The sequence below is a fragment of the Alligator mississippiensis genome, chromosome 11 (genome assembly GCF_030867095.1).
Source record: "Alligator mississippiensis isolate rAllMis1 chromosome 11, rAllMis1, whole genome shotgun sequence".
Classification (NCBI taxonomy): domain Eukaryota; kingdom Metazoa; phylum Chordata; order Crocodylia; family Alligatoridae; genus Alligator; species Alligator mississippiensis.
The window spans coordinates 17255492-17278685 of record NC_081834.1 but is presented as its reverse complement, the minus strand read 5'-3'; the positions used below and the strand labels follow the sequence as shown (position 1 = coordinate 17278685).

The window sequence follows — 23194 nt, the reverse complement described above, 5'->3', positions numbered from 1 at the left end:
TCTCAGGGATTTTGACACTCTCCCTCCTCCCCCTCCCTCTTCCTTCCCGTATCACCTTTTCTGCAATCTTTCCTTTACAATGGTAGTAGTTTTTGATCAAATTTTCCTCAGGCCAAAGTTGCAATCACCTGTCCAGTGACAGTAACATGGCCTTGTTTTTCCTTGCAACTTCTTTGCCTCCCACTTATGTCTCTCATGCTGCTGCCGTGTTGGGTACCATATGTGGGCCAGCCAACTTCAAAAAAGAGAGGCCTGCTTTACTAATAGGGTTTGTTATCTAAGCCACCTCCACTTGGAGCAGTGCCCAACAGTGTGCTTCAACCTGTGAGTCATTTTTTCCATTCCTTTCCCAGTTCCTTTCCCTTGTCTTGCCTTGCAACTATAACAGTTAGCTTCTTTCTCTCTTTTCCCCTGTCCAAGCACTATCCTGCATACAGGTATGTATTGTTCATTTGTTCCCATTTTTTCACAAGAGCTGGCTTCTGGAAGTTTGGGGAGAAGCAGGAGCACACCTAAAGTGGAGCTAGAAAATGATATATTTTTCTTGTTTCTCCTGTTTGAGTGCTTGTGTGACATAGATAAAAGCTCAGCAATTTTGAATTGACCTGAATCAAGTCAGAAAGAATGGTGGGATTCAGCATTCATTGTAAAGCAGAGTTTTCTAGGGCAGTAACTCAGTCCTTTTCAACACTTCATTGCTGTTTCAGAGATTAAACAAGAAATGAAGCCCAAAGTTCCAGAAAAGTATTCTGCTGATAGACCTCAGATTGTCAGCATCCATCGAGTCTACATACAAACGAGACGAGAAAAGCGCATTAATTTTACCATCGGAAGTCGAGCCTATCTTCTTCCAAAAACGTCTGTTGTAATTAAGTGCCCAGTACGAAGGTTTCAGAAGTCCCTTATCCAGTGGGAGAAGGATGGACAGCGTTTACAGTACTCTAAAAGACTTGGCATCACTAAATCAGGTTCACTGAAAATACATAACCTTGAGGCTACAGATATTGGAGTGTATAGGTGCATTGCAGGCTCCATGTATGAAACGTTTGTTCTCAAACTTATTGGCACTGACAACAGATTAATAGAATCTCCAAATCTTAGAAAACATGCCAGTGAGACCAGTAACACAGATCACAATGAGTCCAACAGCTTTGGAGCCAAATGGCATAAAATGAGTAAAATGTGGCAAATGTGGAGTAGAAAGCATGAGCTATATTTGGATGATGGACAAGTTAATGACCAGCCATTCCTGAGAAATCTTGAAAACCCTGGGAGGAATTCAGCTGAAAAATACAGCTCACATGGGTTCAGAAATAGACGTCTGGAGGCAGCAATTCTTCAAGGTGCTTACAGCATGGATACTGTACAGTTTGAAGAACTGATAAGGAATATGAGTCAGCTCATTGAAGCTGGAGAAGTCGATGATGTTTTGGCATCCCAGGTCATATATCGATTAGTTGCTGAATTATCTAGACTACCACAACCTACTACTGAAAAGTGGAAAGATTCACAGGAAGAATTGTTGGCCTCAAAGCTTACTGCCAAATCACCAAATGTATCTGAACGTTTCAACACAAAAACCATGAATAAGTTGACATATGATAAAAAGGTTCCAATTATTATAAGACAAAAGCAAATTCCCAGAATCTTATTTAATCGAACAGTAACTGTACGTATTGGAAATACAGTTTTTCTGACCAAGAATACACATGCTGTCATTTTACTGTGTGAAGCCACTGGCATTCGTGAGCCTAAATATACTTGGACAAAAGATGGTGAAGTATTAAAATCGTCTGAGAAGTAAGTGAACATGGATTCTTTTATTTCTAAATAATTCTCTTGTCCCCAACAAATTCCCTCTCTTATATCATATTGAAGTATGTTACAGTAAAAATAAGATGACTGTGAGCCTTGTGCATTTTATTTCTAAAATTTTATATTTTTTCAAACGTTTTCCAGCATCTTACAAATAATTTTATGAATGAAATTATGCATGTCCAATTCTACAACATTATATGGCAGGATTGATTTTTCTATTAGAAATGAAAATATGTTTTATATATTTATTGTGATTTCTCTATTCAGTCTAAATTAATTTAGCTACATTGGAGAATAAATAGATTTATATTAAAATATAGAAAGAAAAAGCCTGTGAGATCATTTTGATATATCACATCACATAGTACACTATTAGAAGTTCCTGCCAGTGCTTGAGATACTGCTAGTCCTCATTTTAAATATTCCCTATTTTATCTATAGTAAATATGTCTGAAGATATTAGTAGATCTAAAAATAGAAGGAAGTTTTAGATGTACCCATTGGTATAATTTGTACAACATGATACCATGTTAGAAACTAAGCATAGCCTTTAAGACAGTTTTAAAGACAATCTACAGATTGTTCCATTAAAGATAAAGGGACCCTGTGTTATAACTACAATTTGGAAATATACCTGTAGCAAAGAGGGAGCCAAGTATATGTTCAGATGTTTGCTCAACTGTGACCAAATACTTTTACTTTACTGCTGGTAAATGAGAAACTTTGAGAAGTGAGAGACTGATAATATTAACATTAGTTTCATGTGTTTGCCTCTTGGAATTGTTACTAGCTCTTGAGTAATGAAAAAATGATTCTGAACTGATAAAGGTATTTTTGGATATTTCTCAACATCCTTAACTGATTAACCATTTTGCCAAGAAAAATGTAGTTCTGCAGGGCTATCAGTTAAAGTAAAAACATCAAAAAATAAGACATTTTGAAAGTGAAAATATTTCTGGAACCAGGTTGCTCCTACTTAGTGAGGAATATGTAATTTCCTGTTAATTTGTTGCAACTGATGTTTTCATTTTTTGCACATGATGAGTTTTTTTATTGATACAAGAGTCTAGTTCTAATGTTTACAGTTAAAATTACCCTCACTCTAACCCAGACTCCTATCGTTAAGTATTTCAGATCTTCACTGGCAGCTAGCAACTTCTCTGATTTTTGTAAGAGACATGAGATTAAATACCACTATATATATAAAAATGAGTGTTTTAGATATGGATGCTGCTTGGTTAATTAGTTCAGTGGGTGAATGAGGACCATGTTTTCTTCCAGGCACAAAAGAGGGCTTCTTTGGTGCTATAAACACACTCATTTTGATTTTTTGTGCAATTCAGTTCTTAGTTTTGCAAGATTAATACATTAAGGATGATGTTAGATCCACAATTTACGTACGCATTTATATGTATGGTAGCTAAAGTAACATAAAGACAAAAAAAAAAAATGGTGGGCATGATCTAAGTCAGTTCACCTGAGATCATGAATAAGTTAGTCCTATATATTGAATGTCTGCACATGTTCAGAGTGCAGCCCTGGAGTAGGGAAAGCCCAGAGGCTGTGCTTCTCCTACCCCTCAACTCTGCCTGACTATTTATAGCCTTCTGACACCTCCCCCCACTAAACCAGCAGCCCCCACATGACCTGCCAGCCCTCCCTGATCCCACCAGACTTCGCTGTGGACCTGCTAGCCCCCATGATCTCCCCGACACCTCCACCCACCCCAAGTTATTTACACCAAGTTCCCAGCATGGCTTCCAGAACCAGCAAATGTCTGCACACATCACTCCCGATCTATGATTTTGAGGCTTAAAGCAAGCTTTGTTATTGTAGATTGGATGCGGCAAACCTCTGCACGTACCCAAAATTTTCAAATTTCTCATCTTCGTTTCTTCCCTCTGCTGAAAACCAAAAATCTTGCCAGTAAGGAAGAGATTATTTAACAGACCCAGGACTTTTCATTAGTAATCTAGCTATTTTGCAATGTTGTTCCCAAATGTGCTGGTCTCATGTGACAAACCAACTATGCTGAAAAACAACACAGATAGCACCTAGAGTAACTTTTCCCCCCCAAAATGTGTGTGTATGTACAGGTGACTGGTGCCTCTTGAGTCTGTGGGGGCACCCACAGAAGCCAGCAGCAGTGTCGGCAGTGGGGTCAGGGCTGGCAAACACCTGCAGAAGCCGTCAGCAGTGTCAGTGGCGGGGACAGGGCTGGTGAGCACCCGCAGAAGCTGCTGGTGGGGACAGCCCTCTCAGAGGGGGCACATGCCCCCCATGCCCTCCCTACCAGTCCTGTGTGTGGTGTACACACACACACACACACACACACATTTTTAAAACTATTTTCTTGTGGACATGCTTGTTATAGATCAAATTCTGCACCTTCTTTTATTGAGTTTGGAGAGTCTTAGATGGTAGAACCTGTATTGTTGTGCCACACAGTGAGAGGAAAGGGTTTGATGAAGACATGCAGGTTCTGTAGATTACTTACAGGAAACAGACTGAAACTCCACAATCCTTTTGGGAGTTGAGATGAGCTGCTGAGCCATTCCTATACACACCTTAAATGCTGGCCCTCATTACCAAAGAAAAGGCATGGAGACTATTCCATTTGTTGAGCTAGAGTGACTTTTGCACAGTAGTTCTGCTGCTACATTGCATCCTTGATAGAAGAATTCTTCTTCCCATGTTCTTTAAGAGAGAGCTGAGATTTGTTAGAAGGATATGGGCAAATGGGTTTTCTCCTATCTGAGCTAACCCTTTTTTTTCTGAAACATTTTGCAGAGTGGTTTTGGATGGTGTTGGAAAAGTACATATTCTAAATCCTAGCCAAAAGGAGGCTGGTGTGTATGGATGCATGGTTGTTAATGACTTCGGTTTTGATATGGAAACTTCTTTACTCCTGTATGCAGGTAATGCTTATCATGACATTCTGTGCTGCTAATACCCGTTTCCCACTCCCATGAAAAAGAGTTGGATTATATCTGCAGTTCATGCATTTGTGGCCATCCGTAGCTAGGTCTTCTTCTTGCTCTTAAATGCGACTTCAGTTAGGACTACAGCAGGCATGAGCTGAGTTTAAATACATAAGAACATAAGAATTGCTATTACTGGGTCAGACTATAGGTCCAACTTTCTCAGTATCCAGGGTCACACAGTGGCAGAGGGTGACCTGGGTATGACCAGGGTTTTTTTTCCACTGTTCAACTTTCACTTGCAGCCTTTAGTATTTAAGGTCAACGAAGTTTTAATTCAGAAGCTGTATCTCTAACTCCCCTGCTCCATAGCAACTGATGCCCCTTTCCTCAAAAAATTTTGTCCAGTCCCTTTTTGAATCTACCTAAACTGTCAACTTCCACAACATCTAGTGGCAATGAGTTCCACACTTCAATGATATGCTCTGCAAAAAAGAACTTCCTTTTGTTAGTTTTAACCTTACTACCCACTAATTTAATTTTGTGACCCTTAGTTCTTGTATTGTGATAGTAAATAATAAATCCCTCTTTACTTTCTCTTTGTCATTTAGCACACCCTAATTTTCTATGATTCTGTGATATTGTAAACCTTTATCATGCCTCCTCCCTCAAGTGTCTCTTTTCTAAACTGAATAGGATTAGCTACTTTAGTTTCACCTCATTTGGAAGCCCCTCTATACTACTAATCATCCTTGTTGCCTTTCTCTGTACCTTCCCTAGTTCTTTTGTACCATTTTTGAGGGGTGGGGATCAGAACTGGGCACAGTATTCAAAGTGTGGATGCATCATGGACTTATAAAGGGGTATAACAATACTTTCAGTTTTGTTCAAAGTTCCCTTCCTAATAATCCCTAACATTTTGTTTGTTTTTTTGGTAGCTGGTCCACTTGAAAATCTATATTCATCTTTTCAAACTTATTTCTGCTCTGAACAGCAATGATTTAAATATGGGGTTTACAAAGAAAATAAAACTGAAAAAGATATTTAAACTCATCATTCATTAACTCCTGTTCTGCAGAGGTTCCCATCATTTTGTCCCATGGAATGAATGTCACAAATCTGGACGACAGTAATTTCTCTGTAACTGTTGGAGGTACAATAGTGACAAGAACTGGAGCAAACATTACAATTGAATGTCCAGTGAAAGGTAAGCAACAACTTGGCTGAAGTTAGTTTATTGTTTGTGTTGGAGTATGGTACAAGTATAATCGGTAGAGCATTAATCATTAGTTATTTTTATTAGGCATGTCTTCCATACCCACCCCACATCTTTTCTCTGTTTCTCTCACGTACCGCATGGACTCTTGCTTTAAAAATACATTCTTCTGTTAGGTGAACTATAGTCCACCAGTCTTTTATGCCCACAAAAGGGATTATGGTGAGCAGATATGTTGGTTTCACAGCAAGCTGATGTGCCTATCAGAAAATCTGCTTCACTTTGATAGCACCTTCCTCTAATCTGAGAGGCTTGTGCATCTGGAAAATGAAGTCTCAAGTCTCACTTCTACAAATTTTAAAGTGGTTGGCAAAATCAGGATACCAATTACAATCAGTCTCCTGTGGCTTCAAGACACAGAAGATTAGGTTGCTTAGATGCCAAGCCACAGAAGCTTGCAGTGCTTCTGTAGCTCAACATCTTTGGCACAGCACTTATGCTGAACAGAAGCTACATTTTTAAGCAATCCTATTTTCTAGATCTTAGGTTGTACAGGGGAAGTGGATATTTTACTGTTTAATCTCTTCATTATGGTAGTTTAAACTAATCTCCTTACAATTTAATTAACAAAAGCAATAGTATTTTGCCAGTTATTATAATAAAACATGGGTCAACATTTTGTGTCTCATTTAATCAAGAGCATGGAGGTGAGTGTTCAGCTAGAATGGTCCCAGTAACTTCTCACTAGTGCTTGGAAACAGTGATAGTTACAACTGATTGAAAATAAATGTTTAGACAACTCAGTGTGCCATTTCCATTTTTATTGCTTTGGGGAAATTTTATTTTCCTTTCAGTTACTACAAAAAGAAGGATGTTGATGTTAGACCCAGATAATGATAGAAATGTATTAATGTAAATAGTTCTATATGCAAAAGTGATGCCAGACTGATGGATATTGGGACATGAGGCTCAGATATTCACTGTTTGTACCAAAGCTAATTCTTCAGTGAAGTAATGTTTTCCTGCTATACTTTGGCAATATACAATATACTTCGGCTATATATTCTATATACAACTGACCAGCATCTCAAAATCAGCAGAAAGTTAAAATCACACTGTTAATGTTAATTTTGCTAGGAAGAGTGTGCATTTAGCTATTTGAATATCAATTAATATTTGCACATGGGACTTTTTATCTTCCAAATACTTCACAGTTTTATGTGTTAGTGCGCCAGACATTAGTTATGTTAAGACATTAGTGTTGACTTAAAATGATTTATCTGATTGCTTTATTTCCTATAATTACTGAGGAAGTGGATATTATTATTTGTGAACTAGAACTACAACTACAGCTTGCGCATTTTAAAATTTCAGTCAGGCTAAAAGCAGAAAAATTAACTTACAAAATGAGGTAAGGACAATTTTTCTGATTTCCTTTATTTAATCAAAAATAGTACACCATTGAATTGCCCTTGTAGTAGATAATTTAATAGCCTTATTTTCTACAAAGCTTATTAATCCAAAGAGAGGGGAGCAAACTTGCCAGATTTGCTTTTTGGCAAAAGCGAAAACTTCTGAATATTAGTAATATACTGTTTACCAATTACCTAAAAATACTGATGAGTATGCAGGATACCCTACAGCTTACTTTCTTAAAAAGTAAACTGTAAAAATTGGTAATTTTTGTGCTTTATAAAGATGCTGATTGTGCAGTCATCTAAACAAGTGCCTAAATCTGATCATGTGACTAGTCCCCATGAAATTCAGCACACACTTAAAATGAAGCATGCAAATAAATGTCTTTGTAAATCTGGGGCTAGGTGAAGAATAAACAGCTTTTGACTAAAACTGAAGTTGAACATATATATGAACACCACTTTTGTAAATGGTTAAACTGAAGCTCCTGTGCTCTAACATATAGATGGAGTAATGGATAGAGTGATAGGAAGAATGTTTTTTATTATCATGTAGAATTTTCAGATTCTCCTGGTTGGAGCAGTGGACTTCCACCCATGATGTTTGAGCTCTAATCTCATGTCGACTCTGCCACTAACTTGGTGAATTGATCCACCTGTAAACCAGTGTTGTCAATATTTTCCAGTCTTTGCAAAGTGCTGTTGAGACATTTTAAAAATGTATTTGGCTGAATATTTATTCAGATATATTTTCTGGAAGCAATGTATATGATATCAACAATTACAACTAGTCTGTAGGATTGATTGTTTTATTAATTTTTCTCCACATCTCCAGTGCCTAGTTAGCAGATTGATTTGAAGGTAGACTCCTCCTTTAGTAGCCAGGAGGCCATGACTCCCTCTGCAGGTAATTTTCTGAAATGTAAAGAAAATATTAGAAAAGGAAAAAACCTCCTTGATGGCTGATATAACAGACCAATGTGCCCTCATGCTGAAGAAGGGGACATCAGGAGCAGCCTGCCATGTAAATTGGGAAAGAAGATGCTAGGAGCTCAAGAGGTGGTGATAGAGGGAAGGATATACTTAGCAGCATCACCTAGTGGCCAGCTAATGACTGCAGGATATGCTCTTTTGGTGAATTATTCATGGTCAACAAAGCCATCAGATTAATTCTTTCTAACAAAGGATTTAGGGAAGCCAGGCTTATTAGGCTTAGATACATAGAGAAATGTTATACCATCAAACAAAAATATTTAATATTCTATGTAATCTAAGCAAGTTGGACACATTTTTTCTTGTGCTGCTGTTTTATTTTTGCTTCCATCAAAAGACTCTCACACCCTACTCGGTTTCAAATTACAAAAAAAGGGGATGTGATATAAAGCACACATCCTAATAAGTAACAGACTATTAGGGCAAGGGTTAAGAAAGTTATTTCTGCTAATTTGGTGAAGCTAATAATGTATACTTTTATTTTCTTTTTCATTTATAATAAAAATATTTTTTCACTAATTGTAATAAACTCACTTTCACAATACATATGTTAAGAGATATTCATAACATTCTGAACAGATTGATGTTCCACTGTTACAGCCAACTGCTTTTCAATAGTATGGTATAAATGCATGGTATATATATCAATGCATTGTATAAATATCAATACTAGTTGCTCCAGGTTGCTTTTGGATAACAGTTATTGTATTTGCAGAAAGGATCTTTTGTGATTATTACTTAAAATCAGCTAAAACTGTCAGACTCTTTATTGTAAAAGGTTGAAAGTTCTAAGCTGAAGAAAAATAGAAAAGAATTTGAAAAAAAAAAAGTAAAAATATGTATAAACTGTGTATTGTATGCCACCTTCTGGTGAGATAATAGAAGGGAAATCCGTGGTGTGCAAAGTTGTTTATACTACATACATTTTATTTGATCTCTGAATGTATTCATATTGGAAACTTTAAGAGTCAGGACATCTTCATATACTGTACAGTGCTGAATGTACTTTAGCAGCTTCATTAATAAGGTGCCTTTAAAAATCTATTAAGCAGAATGCAAAATATATTGAATCGGTAGTATTAACTTGTTAGAAATTAACTTGTTTACACACACATTTTACAAAAGTGGGGCAGTTACATGCTATCCAATGAGCAAGTCCGCATGGTTGAAGTACTTGGAAATGAAGGCAGCAATTTGGTCTTGCATCTGTTCCTTACATTTACCTGCACTATTCTAAAAGTGACTTTGATATTCTTTATTTCTTTATTTTATTTTTCATTTCATAAATCATCTGGATAAAAATAATACCAATAACATCTCTAGATGTGATTTTTTTGTGTTGTTTGGCTTTACTTGCATGAGTCAAAAAGCAAGTTAGTATTGGGTTTCAAAAGTCTTGTATATTTGTTAAAAAAAAAGCAAACAAATTGGAAAGAATGCAGTATAGTATTTTCCTTTTCATAAGTAGATTAATGAAAGGAAAGCTTTTGTCCTGTGCCTCTGTCTGCCATATGGCCTGATTGTAAAATGTTACATGTTCATATTGTCTTTTCATGCTTCCTTCTTTCCATATCTTTTCTTAGCTTATTTGCCTCAAACTCCTGATTTCTGGAATATTTCTTTGTATCAAATCCTTTTAGGTTTACTTCCTTCATACCTATAGGTCTTTCATTAATGACGTTGCCATTGCTGTTGAGCAAGATGAAGATTCAGTTGCCACCTCAGTAGGAATGACTGTGCTAGCTTCAGTACAGCTAGTAGGGGTGTGCAAAATGGGCTGTATTCGATTCAGATTCGGATTCGGCCCGATTCAGGGGACAGTGATTCAATTAGCTGATTCAGATCACTGTCCCGATTTGATTCAGCCGAATCTGAAGATTCACTTCTGATTCAGAAAATCAGCGATTTGGCTATAGACACAGCTTTAAATGTTTTTTCTACATACCTTGAGGTACCAGGTGCAGCTCGTGAATTTTGGGTCCACCACTGAGCGTGCAGGGGACTCCCCCTGTGTCTCCCCAGCTTGGCAGGTGCCCCCCCAGACCCAGGGGGCACTTGTTGCTGAGCTGGGGCTGGGGGAGGTCCCCCGCACACTCTGCAGCAGACCCAGAAGTGGACCAGAAGTACTTCTGGTCCACTTCCAGGTCCACCACAGAGCACATGGGGGGGGCCCCTCCACACTCCCGTGGGACGCTCCATCCACCCTACCATCTCAGTGTTCACGAGCTGCCTGGTACCTTGAGGTATGTAGAAAAAACATATAAAGCTGTGTCTATGGCCGAATCATCGAATCTCTCTGAATTGAATCGGAGGCTTCCAATTCAATTCGGAGAGATTAATGGGTCTCCTGATTTGATTCAGATTTGGAGATTTGGCTGCCGAATCGAGCCGAATCTACTTCGAATCGAATCGGCGACTGAAGCTTCACACGGCCCAACCAGCTAGCATGAGTAACAGTAGTGATGAAGATAGCACAGTACAGGTGAAAATCTAGAAAACATACCAGGCTTGTTGTGGGCATGGGTCTAACTCATGCTACAATCACATTTTTGTTTCATTCTGTAGACATACTTTAAGAACCAGATTAACCCCCTCTATGGGAAAAACCTACAGGAAGGGGACTAAGGCAAGAGCTGTCTATAAGGTCCCTCACATAAAGAGTCCAGTAATCATTTTGTGACAGAAATAGGAATGGGCTGGAAAAGAGAAATCCCATTCATTGCCATTACCGCCACCATAAAAAATGGGTAAGAGTTACAGACCCACAACATACTGATAGTTTGAAATCTTCCTGGGTCTTTAAGATTCTTTTGGATGCTAGTGGAGACCTTGTAATCATCTTGTCCCCCTTGTGGACTCACTAAGAGATGTGTCCCAGAAATGGAGCTAGAGGGGATGGTGCATAAAACAGAAACTTTAACACCATTTTAAGAAAAAGGAAACATAAATTTGAGACCACATTCATCTGAAAATCAAGCTCTAGCTAGGGATAATTAAGATTTAGAAACTAAATACCATTTTTCCTATAGCTTTTACTCATGCAAACTCCTTCTGAAGGCAACAGTATGGTGCCAGGACTGTCGTATTTAGCTCCAACAGAATCTCTGTCAGGGGCTCTGCTCACATAAGCAGCTCATGGCTTATGCGGAAGGAAAGTTCAGCAGATGTCTGAATTGGTGAAACTGCTTGTATTTTTATTTGTAGGGGCACAACCAGATAATGCTCTCTCTTATACTCCCCTTTACAGATGTAGGTCAAAATAAGTCAGTCTTCAGCTGTCTCTATAAATGTGACCTAAAGGCTGAGCCTTCCCTGAACTTTGCATTTTTGTAGATGCCTAACTTTTACATTAATGTAGATGTCTGACTATTAGAAGCCTAATTTTAGGTGCCTAATTTTGAAAATCATAGTCTTAAAATTCTGTTCATAGAGAGAATGTGTTTCAGTTCTGGCAGACAGAGAACCAAATGGGAACATATTCTGCCCCATATAAACTCAACATGAGCTTTGTGATTATCTGCAAGAATTGGGCCCAAGGAAAATATGTGCATTTCTGACTATAGGAAAACTCAGGTGAATATAGAGGTATTTATATGGCTTCTAACAGAGAGAAGAGACCATTTGAAGTGAACTCAAAAATGTTATCAGAAGTAAAATGTTAAACTAACTACTATGGATTGAAGTGATTCCATGGCAAGCATTGCTCAGATGATAGTCATTGAGTAGATTAGTGAACTACAGCATATTTCCTCTTAAGGATGGCATGCTAAATTAGCCTCTAAAGTTAGGCAAACTTTTAGAAAAAGAAAGTGTTTAACAAAAAGTGGTTTGTGCCAGTACAATTCTGCCTTGCTCTTGAATGGGAAACACAGAACTTTATGAGATTCTACATAGCTGAGGAAAAAAGTTCTGAAGACATATCCAATGTTTTAGAGCAACCAGTTAGCCAAGATTTTTATAGTGTGTAATATTTCATAGGGCTTTCAAGGTTGGAGGAAATTTGTTTTTGAACACTGAATATTTTAAGGGCACCCTATAGTGCAGATTTTTTTTTTTTTTAGACACGTGTTTCACAGCCCTTTCAGAGCTGGAATTTTTTTCCATAACATTTGCTGTTCCAGAGCCACTCCTGGTGGAAAATTACTTTTTTTTCATGGAACACTGAATATTTTAGAGCTTCTCTGGTGCTAATGGAAAATAGCTTGTGTTTAAGGTCAGACAAATAGATTAAACTTATTTTAAAATGTTATAGCTACTTCGGTCTATAACAGACATTTTTAAGAACAGAGAATTTAGCTCCACTACAGGATTAAAATTCTGATATTAAAAGTTTTTAAAGTTAATCAGACCCCAGTTCAGTAAAGCATCTCTGTTCAGGAAGAGCAATCATACATACATTTAACTACAAGTGTGCTAATTGGTTTCCCTAATAGGGATGGATTTAATCATTTGCTAAGTGCTTTCCTGAATTGGAGCCACATAGTATGATCCTATTACCAAATTAAGTCAATGACAAAACTCCCACAGGCATCAACAGTAGCAGGATTGTGCCCAGGCTTCCTGAATCCTTTGATTGTTTGGGGAAGGTTGGATACCTGTCAGATTTCATCCTCAGCTGCATTGAACATAGCTGGGGTTGGAGAAAACAAAGATGGCTATGAGTCACTTTTCAGCCTTACTTCTTGGGCAGGGTGGTGGTCAAAGCAGCCTCCAGTGTAAGTTAGAGTGATCACAGCATGACCACAGAGAATTCAAAGAATTCTGCCTGTAATATTTTTTGTGCTGGTTGGATGTATATGGAGAATGGGATTTTTGTTTTACATGACAAACAGGGGAGTTCAAAAGGTATACATTAAAAATATTACATTTATTATAACAGCTCAATGTGCATTCCTGCCATTTATTCTCAGAAGGACTCACAACAGTTAAGCTCTGAGTGGAATATTTTGTATAGTAGTCACGTCAGGTGTTATAAAAGCACACTAGAGACACTATGTAAAGGACTTTTAGAAGGCGCTTATATTCCTTGGTTAAGGAAGGGACTGTAAAATGAAGAGTACAGAATATAGAAATAGGAGTGGTAGAGCCAAGCAAACTAGATGTTGGCCTAATATCAACAGATCTGCAGGAAAAGCAAAATTATATCAGCAGAGACCCTATTGACCCAGAGGAAAAAAGGCAGAAAAATATATGAATTAGAGGAAAATATTTTTTTAAAATTTTAAATGAGTGTCTTTTGAAACATCTTTGTTTCACTTGTGCAGGGCTGATTACTTGGTGCCTTTACACACTCTGGTCAGGTAAAGGGGCCTCAAAATGTAAGCAGTGAAGCTTGTAACTGTTTCAAGCCCAACCTAAGGGCAGTTTAGGGGTGTGGGCAAGAACTATCTGCTGTTTAAGTCCTCCTTTAGCCCAATGGGTTCAGTCACATTTTGGCTTTTGTTATAATTTGTCTCTACTAAGAAGGAAATTCTATAGTTGTATTTCTCGTATGGCAAAGAAACTTTAATGTTTATACAAAACTTAGGCACTTGTGTAGATGAAACAGGGGCCCTAAATTGAAGCAGTAGGTTTTAAAAAACACTGCTTCAATTTACGACTGATTAAACCCCTGTGTTGTGCACACACCCTGCACTTACATGCTTCTCCCATGGCCGGGAGGGGAGGGCAAGCTGCCGGTGGGTGAAGCGGTCCCTGAGCTGTGGGGCTGAGGCTGGTGCTTCCCTCTGTGGCAGCTGCGTGCCCCCCCTCTGGTGGCACCTGCCCGCAGGCACCTGTCTCGGGTGGTCCTGGGGAACATTGCAGCCGTGGAGGGAAGCACCGGGCCCCTGCACAGCTCAGGCAGGCAGGCAGGCTCCATAGGGGAGAAAAAAAAGATCAGGCTTGCTGCTTTTCTTGGGTGGAGCCTGCTTTCCTAGGCTGCTATCAGGCTGCCTGCAGGGCTTCCTGCAGAGCTGTGGGGCTGCATGGATCCCGGTGCTTTGTTCTGCAAAGGAGTTTTAGTTTGCTGCGCCCCAAGTCATTTAAGACGCATTACACCGCCGAATTTCCTACAGTGGCTGGAATTAATGTGCAATATGCCGCTGAGGCATGCAAATACCAACACCATTAAAGTAGTGTAAAAACATTTAGTCTGCTTTGAAGTGTCATCCACACATGCCTCTTGTTTTGTCTACACATGGCAGAAAGATTAGGTACTTGATCCTTAAAGGATAAAACACAAGCTTCTACCACTCTAAGTAGGAAAAACAACTCTTTGATAGCTATGCCATTTTGTCTACACGGCTGATTGAATGGCTTTTACTATTGCATTGATAGCACTGTAAGAGCCCTATCACAGGAAGAATGGGAGAAATCACCATTTCGTGCCCAATTTCTCACAAAACCTTATGATATTTAGCTCATCATGCAGCAATAAATACAAGTATGAAAGCAGCATCTCAGTTCATTAGTGTTTAATAATGTTTAATTTTTTAAAGCAATTACATGGAAGCTGCACAATGAAAGCTTATTCAACAGAAGTGTAAAAATGATGTTAATGCTTTGGTACTGCCACTATATGGTGCCCTGAGAGACGTGGATGATTGCTAAATACTGGGACCTGTCATATTCAAATTTGGGTCCAGAAATAGGCACATACTGTTGCTCAATCTATAGCCTTAGTTGGTGCATGGTTTACATACATGAGTAGGTCAGTAGATGTTTTGTAGTCTGAAAGTTTCTTCCAAATTTGCACATGGTGTTTGCTTCATTGGAGTATCCCCACAGTTGCATGTTAACTTTAGTTCTAACCCCTGTTCGGAAGCAATTCAATCGTCTCTATATTGGCCAATCAAGCTCTGTGCCTGCTTGGAAATGTTTGGCAATTTTGATATCCTTACTCCCTTCTGATTCATCTCTAGTCATGATTGCCACTTCTAAAAATAATTCTTACTGAGTCTCTTCCAAGAATAAGAGTTTCTCCTGGTAGTTATTCCAGAAATGACAGTAAGTACAAGAAGGTCTTCCATGAGAGGCAGGTAGAAATAGATCTTCCATTGGAAATATATGGAAGATCAGATAACTGAAGTGTCCAAAAGGCTGGAAATGTGTAAGCTTCCATATCCAAAAGCAATGAGAAAGTAAAGGAGCACCCAAAGGATGGTTTTATATTTTTCTATTGCCTATTTTCTTTCTTTAATCCATTTACAGGTTGCAGGTTGCCAGACCTCAAAGCACCATACAATAAAAAACAACTGCTGGCCAGACTGTACTATGTTTCTCTAAAAGTAGGTTAAAGCTTTATACCATCCTTATGATTCCCAGCTTCTGGGCTGCTCAGGGGCTACTCTGATTTATAGGAAGTGGGCACAGCTACCCTTGAAGCACTGAGCATACTACCAACTGTATTCTTTATAGTCTCTGTGCACCACCAAAATGGTAAAGCAGATTGCAGCAAAGTCCTGAACCTGTTTCTGATTGTGTCCTCACTGCAGAGAGCCTAGGCTGTAACCAAGCATTATCCCTAATGCTCCTGCCATCTACATTTATGTGCCTACACTCATGTGCAGAAAGAACTCCAAGGCAAATGCAGCCAATAGACACATAGCTCAGTCCTACCCAAAAAGGGTTAATTCCCACCCCATACAAAGGTTGGGAGAAACATATGGAATGTCAAATGAAAAAAACTCAGTAAAGGGCTCCCAAACTGGTCCCCAGTAAGTCAACTGGAAGCAATGTACCACACTGTTTAAGAGGTAAGCATAATTTAATATTAAGTCCCATATAAAAACTGTGGTAAAGCTGAGAATATGCACCAGCAATGTACAGTAAAATTCATTTTGGGCATGTTGCATTAATCTCCAAAGCTATCTTCATAAGACCAGTAAATTCACAGCTAAGGTTAATCTTTAAAAGAAATATGTTTAGTTATAGAAATTCAGAGCAGAGGTATTAAAACAACCCTAATTTTGCCTTGTAGGATTAGCATGCCATAACTCTTCAATTACAGTTAGCGTATAATAGTGCTTGTTGTCACAGATTCAATTTCATGTATTCTTAAAGAGACATTAGACTTTGTTGTTTTATTCCTCATGGTTACACTGCTGGACAGATCTTAGCTTATTTAGTGCTGTCATTGTGAATTTTAATCAAGGCAGCTGCTGAGCAGCCATGTGGAGTTATGTCCATGCTTTTTTGAAGCATTACTCCTTAGACCTAGCTAGGAAAAAAACACAGCCTTAGATTCATAGATTCATAGATGTAGGGTTGGAAGGGACCTTGTAGATCTTCAAGTCTGACCCCCTGCCCTGGGCAGGAGAGAATACTGGGCTCATATGACCCCATCCAGGTAATTGTCAAGCTTCCTCTTAAAGACCCCCAAGATAGGAGCCAACACCACTTCCCTTGGAAATAGGTTCCAGATCCTAGCCGCCCTGACAGAAGTAGTGCTTCCTGATGTCTAGTCTAAACCTACCCTCTAACAACTTACGGCCATTATTCCTTTTTACTCCAGGAGGCGCTTGGGGGAACAAGGTCTCTCCCAATCCCTGCTGGTCCCCCCTAGTAAGTTTATAGATGGCCACTAGACCCCCCTCAGCCTTCTCTTGTGAAGGCTGAACAGGTTCAGGTCCTGTAGCCTCTCCTCGTAGGGTCTGTCCTGCTGTCCCCAGATCATGCAGGTGCCCTTAGTCTTTATTTAGTTGAGAAACAACTTGGCCTATCTTTCACCCTGGGTAAAACTGCTTCCTTGTTTTCCCTGAAAAGAAAGTTAAAGCTGTGAAAGATTAATCTCTAGAAAGTCTAACTAACTTAAATAGGGAATGTGGGAGATAGGCTATTTTGGAGCCTTCAATGAGAGGTGGGTATATTCTTCAAACTCTTTGTACTTCCTGCTGCAACCTGGCATGCATGCATACATTCTGTGTTGAAAGCAGTGTGGGACTCTATTTCATGCAGTTTTTTTCACTAAACAATACTATCTCTGGTGTAAAACTGAACCATTAGAGACTATCAGCTAGAAAGAAACCTAGTCCAGAAGCTTAAATCTCATCTTCCCTCACATGCACATAAGCTGGGGGAGTTAGTCTTTGAATCCCCACACACAAACCCATTTTTACTGTGCTGTTTTTGGCTTATTTCTCTTGGCTGTAATTTGCTCACAAGATTCTGGTGCCACTGAAGTCTGGCTGTGGTCTAGCTATTAACCCAAACCTTAGATTAAACCAGCTCAGCATCTGTACACCTCCTCCTCCTCAACCCATCTGTACTGTAAATACAAATCCTCAAATAGCGATGGAAAATGTGCTGTAAAGGAAAAATGTGACTATGTCAAAGAATGATATCTGTTAGCCAAAAAAATAGGGTGTAATGAAAAAGAGGTGCTTAAAACAAGCCCTCTTCCTAATTCCAGGAGGATTCTCAAAATGGTATAAAGTTTCTTCTGGAAAACTGGAAGAGCCACTTGTTTTTTACACTCTGGTAGACTCTGTAAATTTATAACTTGGGCTGTTTTATTCAGTAGAGCAAAATCTTTTGAGCCTAAAAACATTCACCGGTTGCTAAACTGTCTGCAATAAAAGTTGTGATAGTACAATAGGGTGTTTCTCTCCAGTAGCTTTATAGTCAAAGTGGTGTGGGAACCTTTTCCATCAGTGAAATAGCAGGATCCACAATATATCTGGTTCCTGTTACATTAAAGGAAACCCGAGGTGTGCACTGAAAGTGCTAAGCCAGTAAATGAAATATTAAAGTTCTTCTTACGGACCATTCCACATCCTGAAGACATCATCCGTAAAGCAATACTACCCAATGATCTGTGAAGAAAGGAGGCTGAATTAGCTTTCAGCATGGTTGATGTTTCCAAATGTCCTGCATAACTGGTTAGGTTCCATAGTAGCACCCACTAGTGGGCATGTCTACACGATATGCTACAGCACAGTAGCAACAATTTACATAGCTTATTGGCACCATGCAGTAGCATTGCCAGGCATTAACCACGTGGTGGCGGTACTGCAGAGTAGTAATGAGCTACTGTGCAGTAGTGTCAAGGAAAAAACTGCGGTGATGGTACTGCGCTGGCATTTAGTACTTGCATAAGCTCACTTGCTTAAGCAAGTACTAAATGACTGTGCAGTAACAACTGTGCAGCCCACCACATGTGCAGACGCAGCTACTATATCTTAAATGGCTAATGGTAAAAAATTTTAAACAAGAAAAGTGTTTATGCTAATGACAATTTAATTGTTGCATGCTTCCCTTGTGTATCATGCATAGCACACCACCTTGGCTAAACAGTGGGTCAGATATGTCACAGGTATCTAGCGGGATTTCTCTGGATGTTTGGAACTTCAAAAGAATATTGCTGCTGCTGCAGCTGAAACAAAGGGCCATCAATAAAGTGCCTAATCTGCTGGCTCTAACAGCTTGCAGAACTTCATTTCAAGACAGATGTTGTGGGAAAAGAGCAATGTTAGAAAGCATTCAACACTGGTAGCACTGTTTGTTTGAACAAGTCAGAGCTTGACATTTGGGATATCAAATACCAGCCAATTCTGAATTTTGTGCAATTCTTAGAGGTTAAGGATTTATAATAGGAAAGAGCTCTCTCTTTTCTCTTTTGTATGGCATCAAATATCGACTTCCAAATCTATGAGCCACTGTTTGGTATGGTAGCTCAATATGCAGATTCCACTTACCCCATCTAGGCATTTGTAGAAATTGCAACTTTCAATTAAGTGCTGTGCTGTTTGTTGGGCACCGCATTCACACAGGGAGCTGTCCATGATGTTCATCATGTACAGTGTTGTTTTGAAGCATCCATATCCAGATCTCGGTTTGTTTAGCTTGACCCATGCTTCCCTGTCAAGGTTGTGTACAGTAAGGGACTTATTTGGTGTTGTGCACCTTTCCCAGTGGTTGGCCCACTCTGTTGCTGCCCATAGTTTTGTTCAACATCTTCAACCTCTTCCAGAAGCTTGTGGACTTCATGTACAAATGGTTTACTATTTTTAAGCCACTTAAGCCTTCATCTGTTCAGGCCTTCAATTAATGGTTGATGGAGCAGGTAATTTTCATTGTCTCTTGCCTCTGTTGCCAGTAATGATGTTAGGGGCTGTCTTCTTATATCACTTGGCCTAATGCCGAAGACTACAGGGAGGACTTCTCTGTTTGTGTAAGTTGCATAACCTGTTATGAATCTCAGTGTACTGTTAAGTATAGTATTGAGCTTTTCAGTGTAACAACTTCTGGACCATATAGGATCACAATATTCTGCTGGGGCATATACCATTGCAAGTGCAGTGGTTCTGAGCACTCTGAAGTTGGCCCCCCATGTCATGCTGGCTAAACATCTTAAGACAGCTAACTGTGCAGAGACTTTACTGCTGAGCTTCTGGATGTGATGTTTATAGGTGAGGGAACAATCTAATATAGGTTGGGGTATGCTCATGAGCAAGGATGTGGTTGCCTACTCTTATATTCAATGTGCTCTTGGGTAGACAGTTGTCCAGGTGAAATTGTGATGATTCTAATTTATTGATGCTCAACTTTAAGCATCACTTGTGGAGACAGCGATGAGTTCTGTATCAGTACTCAGTGTCTTTTCCAGTTGTGTCATGTCTGTTCCTTGGGCTACTATGGCAACATCGTCAGTGTACACATATTGCTTAGATGTATGCAGGAAATCTTAGGTATATACATTGAAAAGTATTGGTGCTAGCACTGACCCTTTCAATTTTCCCAATTTCAATATACTATCGGAGAGATGACAGAACATTTAAATAAAAGCTACCAGAATATGGTTAGCCTTCCACAGCACAAAATGTACGAGTTTTAGTGGTGAAAACTGCATCACATTGTTACCTTCTATCTCTTATTGTGCTGCTGGTACAAACTATTGCTTCAGTGCCTGTCATCTGAAACAGCCTTCTGGTATTCTTACTAGACATTTATCCCATCTATCTTCTAAAGTCATTTGTAAAAATATCCTTCCCTCCCCCAGACATACACAGTTGTGTTCTTTTTCCCTCTTTTTTATTTTAATTAGAATTTTAACATCATTACTTCGTCCTGTGCTGTGCTAACTGAAAGCCACTGTGCAAAATAAATCTATGGCTCTGCAAACTTTTGCAGAAGTAGTACTTACTTAGGTCCCATGTCCTCCAGTGGGATGACTTATGTCAACATAAGGTTATGAATCAGGCCCTAATATTGCAATGTATTGCTTTTTTATGATTGACAGTCATCTGTAAAAGCATCCTGGTAGCTTCCCACATGGAGCTTAACTTTTGTATGTGTAGTGTGCTGAAGCAATAATAGAACCAAGTATTATAAATAACAGCTACACAACTGAGGGGTTTTCTGTTTTGTGGCAGATGCAAAAATGTGCTTGGTTTAGTGAAGTATTTTTTCAGTTCCCACCATTTGAGAAATGACATTGCAGTTCAAGACACTAACTATGGTGGTAGGCAGCAGTATGAAGTAGAAAATCTAGGATTCATTAAAAGTGATGTGTGTGTTTATTATTTGCATTTTAAGGTGTTCCCCGACCAAACATAAATTGGCTTAAGATGACAGGGAACAGTTCTTTCTTGCTTTTGAATGGGTCCTTATTTCTGAGGAACGTGTCATATGAAGATGCAGGCACATACACTTGCACAGCAACTAATGTGCTTGGAAAAGCAGTAGGAACATCTGTTCTTCACTTAACTGGTAAGTGAAAAATCATAGTTCATCATTCATAAGCACCGGCAAACTTGTCCTTAGACTAGTTTGGGATATGTCTGGGGAAATATTTAACCCTTTAATTAGTGTAGGCTTGGAATTTTCTGAGTGGTCCTGAGCCTATGAAGTGATATTTTTTATTCCATATAATCCATTCATAGACGTTAGGTACAGAGAGCTTGGTTTGTGACTCCTTTCTCCTGGTGCTGTGCCTGTTTTCCTCTGGGCATTAGTCTTTAGTCTTCAAGGAGGAGAAATAGGTCTGCTAGCATCTGGAATGGACTTCCAGCACCCGATTACAAAATGCATAATGGGTACACCTGAGTACTAAGGCGAGTTGCTAGTCACCTAGGAAACCTTACAGAAAAACATACTGTAATATAAGCTGCGCTATCTAATCTTACAGACATAGTAGTATGGAGTAAAAATAGCAGACTATTGACTACTAATGCTGAATAGTGCTAATTACCCTAGTAAAATAAAGGAACAGGAAATAGAAAACTCTTTAAAAACAAAACCAAACCAAACCCTGATTAAACAACTCTGCTGCAAATAAACTAGTAATGTAAAACTTGCAAGCTTGCTTTTCCCCTTCCCCCCCACAAAAATGTTCCAAGTGGCTGAATCTTCCAGTGGTAAAGGTTACCTCTTCTAATGTTGTGTGTTAGCCAGGGATGCTGATTTCTTAAAGTATTCTTACTAAGTCCTTATTCTTAAGTACCCAGAAATCAGGTGACTTATGGACTTACAGAGGGTGAGACCTGTTGGTATAGTAAGACATTCCAAAGATGGATTGGGAGTCTCTGTGCAAGGATGAAATTGTGGAGCCTGTTGTAAGCAGTGGCAGGAGGATGTGCATGCAATCTGTATCTTCCTTGTTAGAGAAGATTCCAGATGTTTTTAAGCAGGGTGGTTTTGACTATGGAGCTGTGACACACAAAAGAGCTAGTAAGAGCCCAAACTTAATTTCTAGTCTTCAGTCTCTGACATTGACTTAAATGAATGTGAAATAAGCAGTAGGAACCAAATCCTTCAGTTCATACGTAACTAGCAACAAAAGCAGGGACAGATCAGGGAAGAGGGGTTGGTAGTGCATTTGCTCTCATTTGATTTGTGTTCCACTCAAAGTGTAAAACAGCAAACAAAAACAGGGAGGGGAGGGATAATGTTGAAGGCAGGCCAAGCTGTGTGTTGGTGCAGTGCTCAGAAGCAGGAGGGAGTTGAAAAGATGTGGCAAAGAAGTAAATTATTGTAGTAACCCTTTCCTGGGTTATTTATTGCAGCAGATGATGGAAGCTGTGGGGCTAGGGACAGACATTATACATAAGCCAGTTTAAGTGATCAGAAACTGGTTTAAACTTGTAACAGAACTGATGTTCAGTGCACATAAACCAGTTTGAAAATGGCTGAAACTGGTTTCAGATAAACCTTGTTAAATGTAGTATCAGACTTAATTGACTTTGTTCAAACCGGTTTATGCAATGTCTGTCCCAGACCCCTTACTGGTTTAAGACAAACCAGACTCCCCCAGCATGCTCTCTGGGCTGGGTGGGGCTCTCTGCTCCACAGCAGAGCTGACCCCTCCCCTCTGCTCCCTGGCTGGAGCTCCAGCAGAGACTGCAGGCACAGCAGGGTCTGCCTGACTTCCCCCTGCCCTACACCCCCTTGCTCACGGCTCAAGCAGGAATCCCTTGCCCTCCCATCTCCCACAGCACAGACCCCAGCCTCATGGACCCTAGGCACGTGGTATGCTAGCTAATGCCAAAAGGTGTATATGTGTGTGTGTCTCTCCAGTTTCACTGGAACAGGTAGACAGGACAGTGACTGCTTAGGGCTTTTTGGAGCTAATCAACAGGTCAGCTGGTAAGCTGTTTAAGAGTGGAGAGAGAGATGGAGAAAGGCTATTGTTTTGTTGATGGGGTGATTAAACACTGTTATCAGCCCCGTGGTGGCTTGCTTGTCTGTCAGTTTGTTGCAGACAGTATAAAGAAGCAGGGAGGGAGATTGAAAAGCTCCATATCATCAGCAGATGCATGTACTACACCCCACCTCGCCGCTTGTCTCAGAGTCCTAGCAGGGGACTAGAGTCTGGCAACACTCCCACCCCTTGAGCAGCCAGTGGGGAAAAG

The 23194-nt window shown here is 39.5% G+C and overlaps 1 protein-coding gene across 3 annotated transcripts in view; it reads left to right on the top strand.

The window, feature by feature from the left end:
* The window catches only part of ADAMTSL3 (ADAMTS like 3), a 368636-nt gene that overhangs the window by 323907 nt on the left and 21535 nt on the right, over positions 1 to 23194 (top strand). For all 3 annotated transcript variants that reach the window (XM_019477525.2, XM_059714625.1, XM_019477526.2), the window contains 4 exons: positions 708 to 1800; positions 4609 to 4736; positions 5818 to 5946; positions 20880 to 21053. In XM_019477525.2, the coding sequence (XP_019333070.2) occupies positions 708 to 1800; positions 4609 to 4736; positions 5818 to 5946; positions 20880 to 21053 (1524 nt within the window). The remainder of the gene's footprint in view (positions 1 to 707; positions 1801 to 4608; positions 4737 to 5817; positions 5947 to 20879; positions 21054 to 23194) is intronic.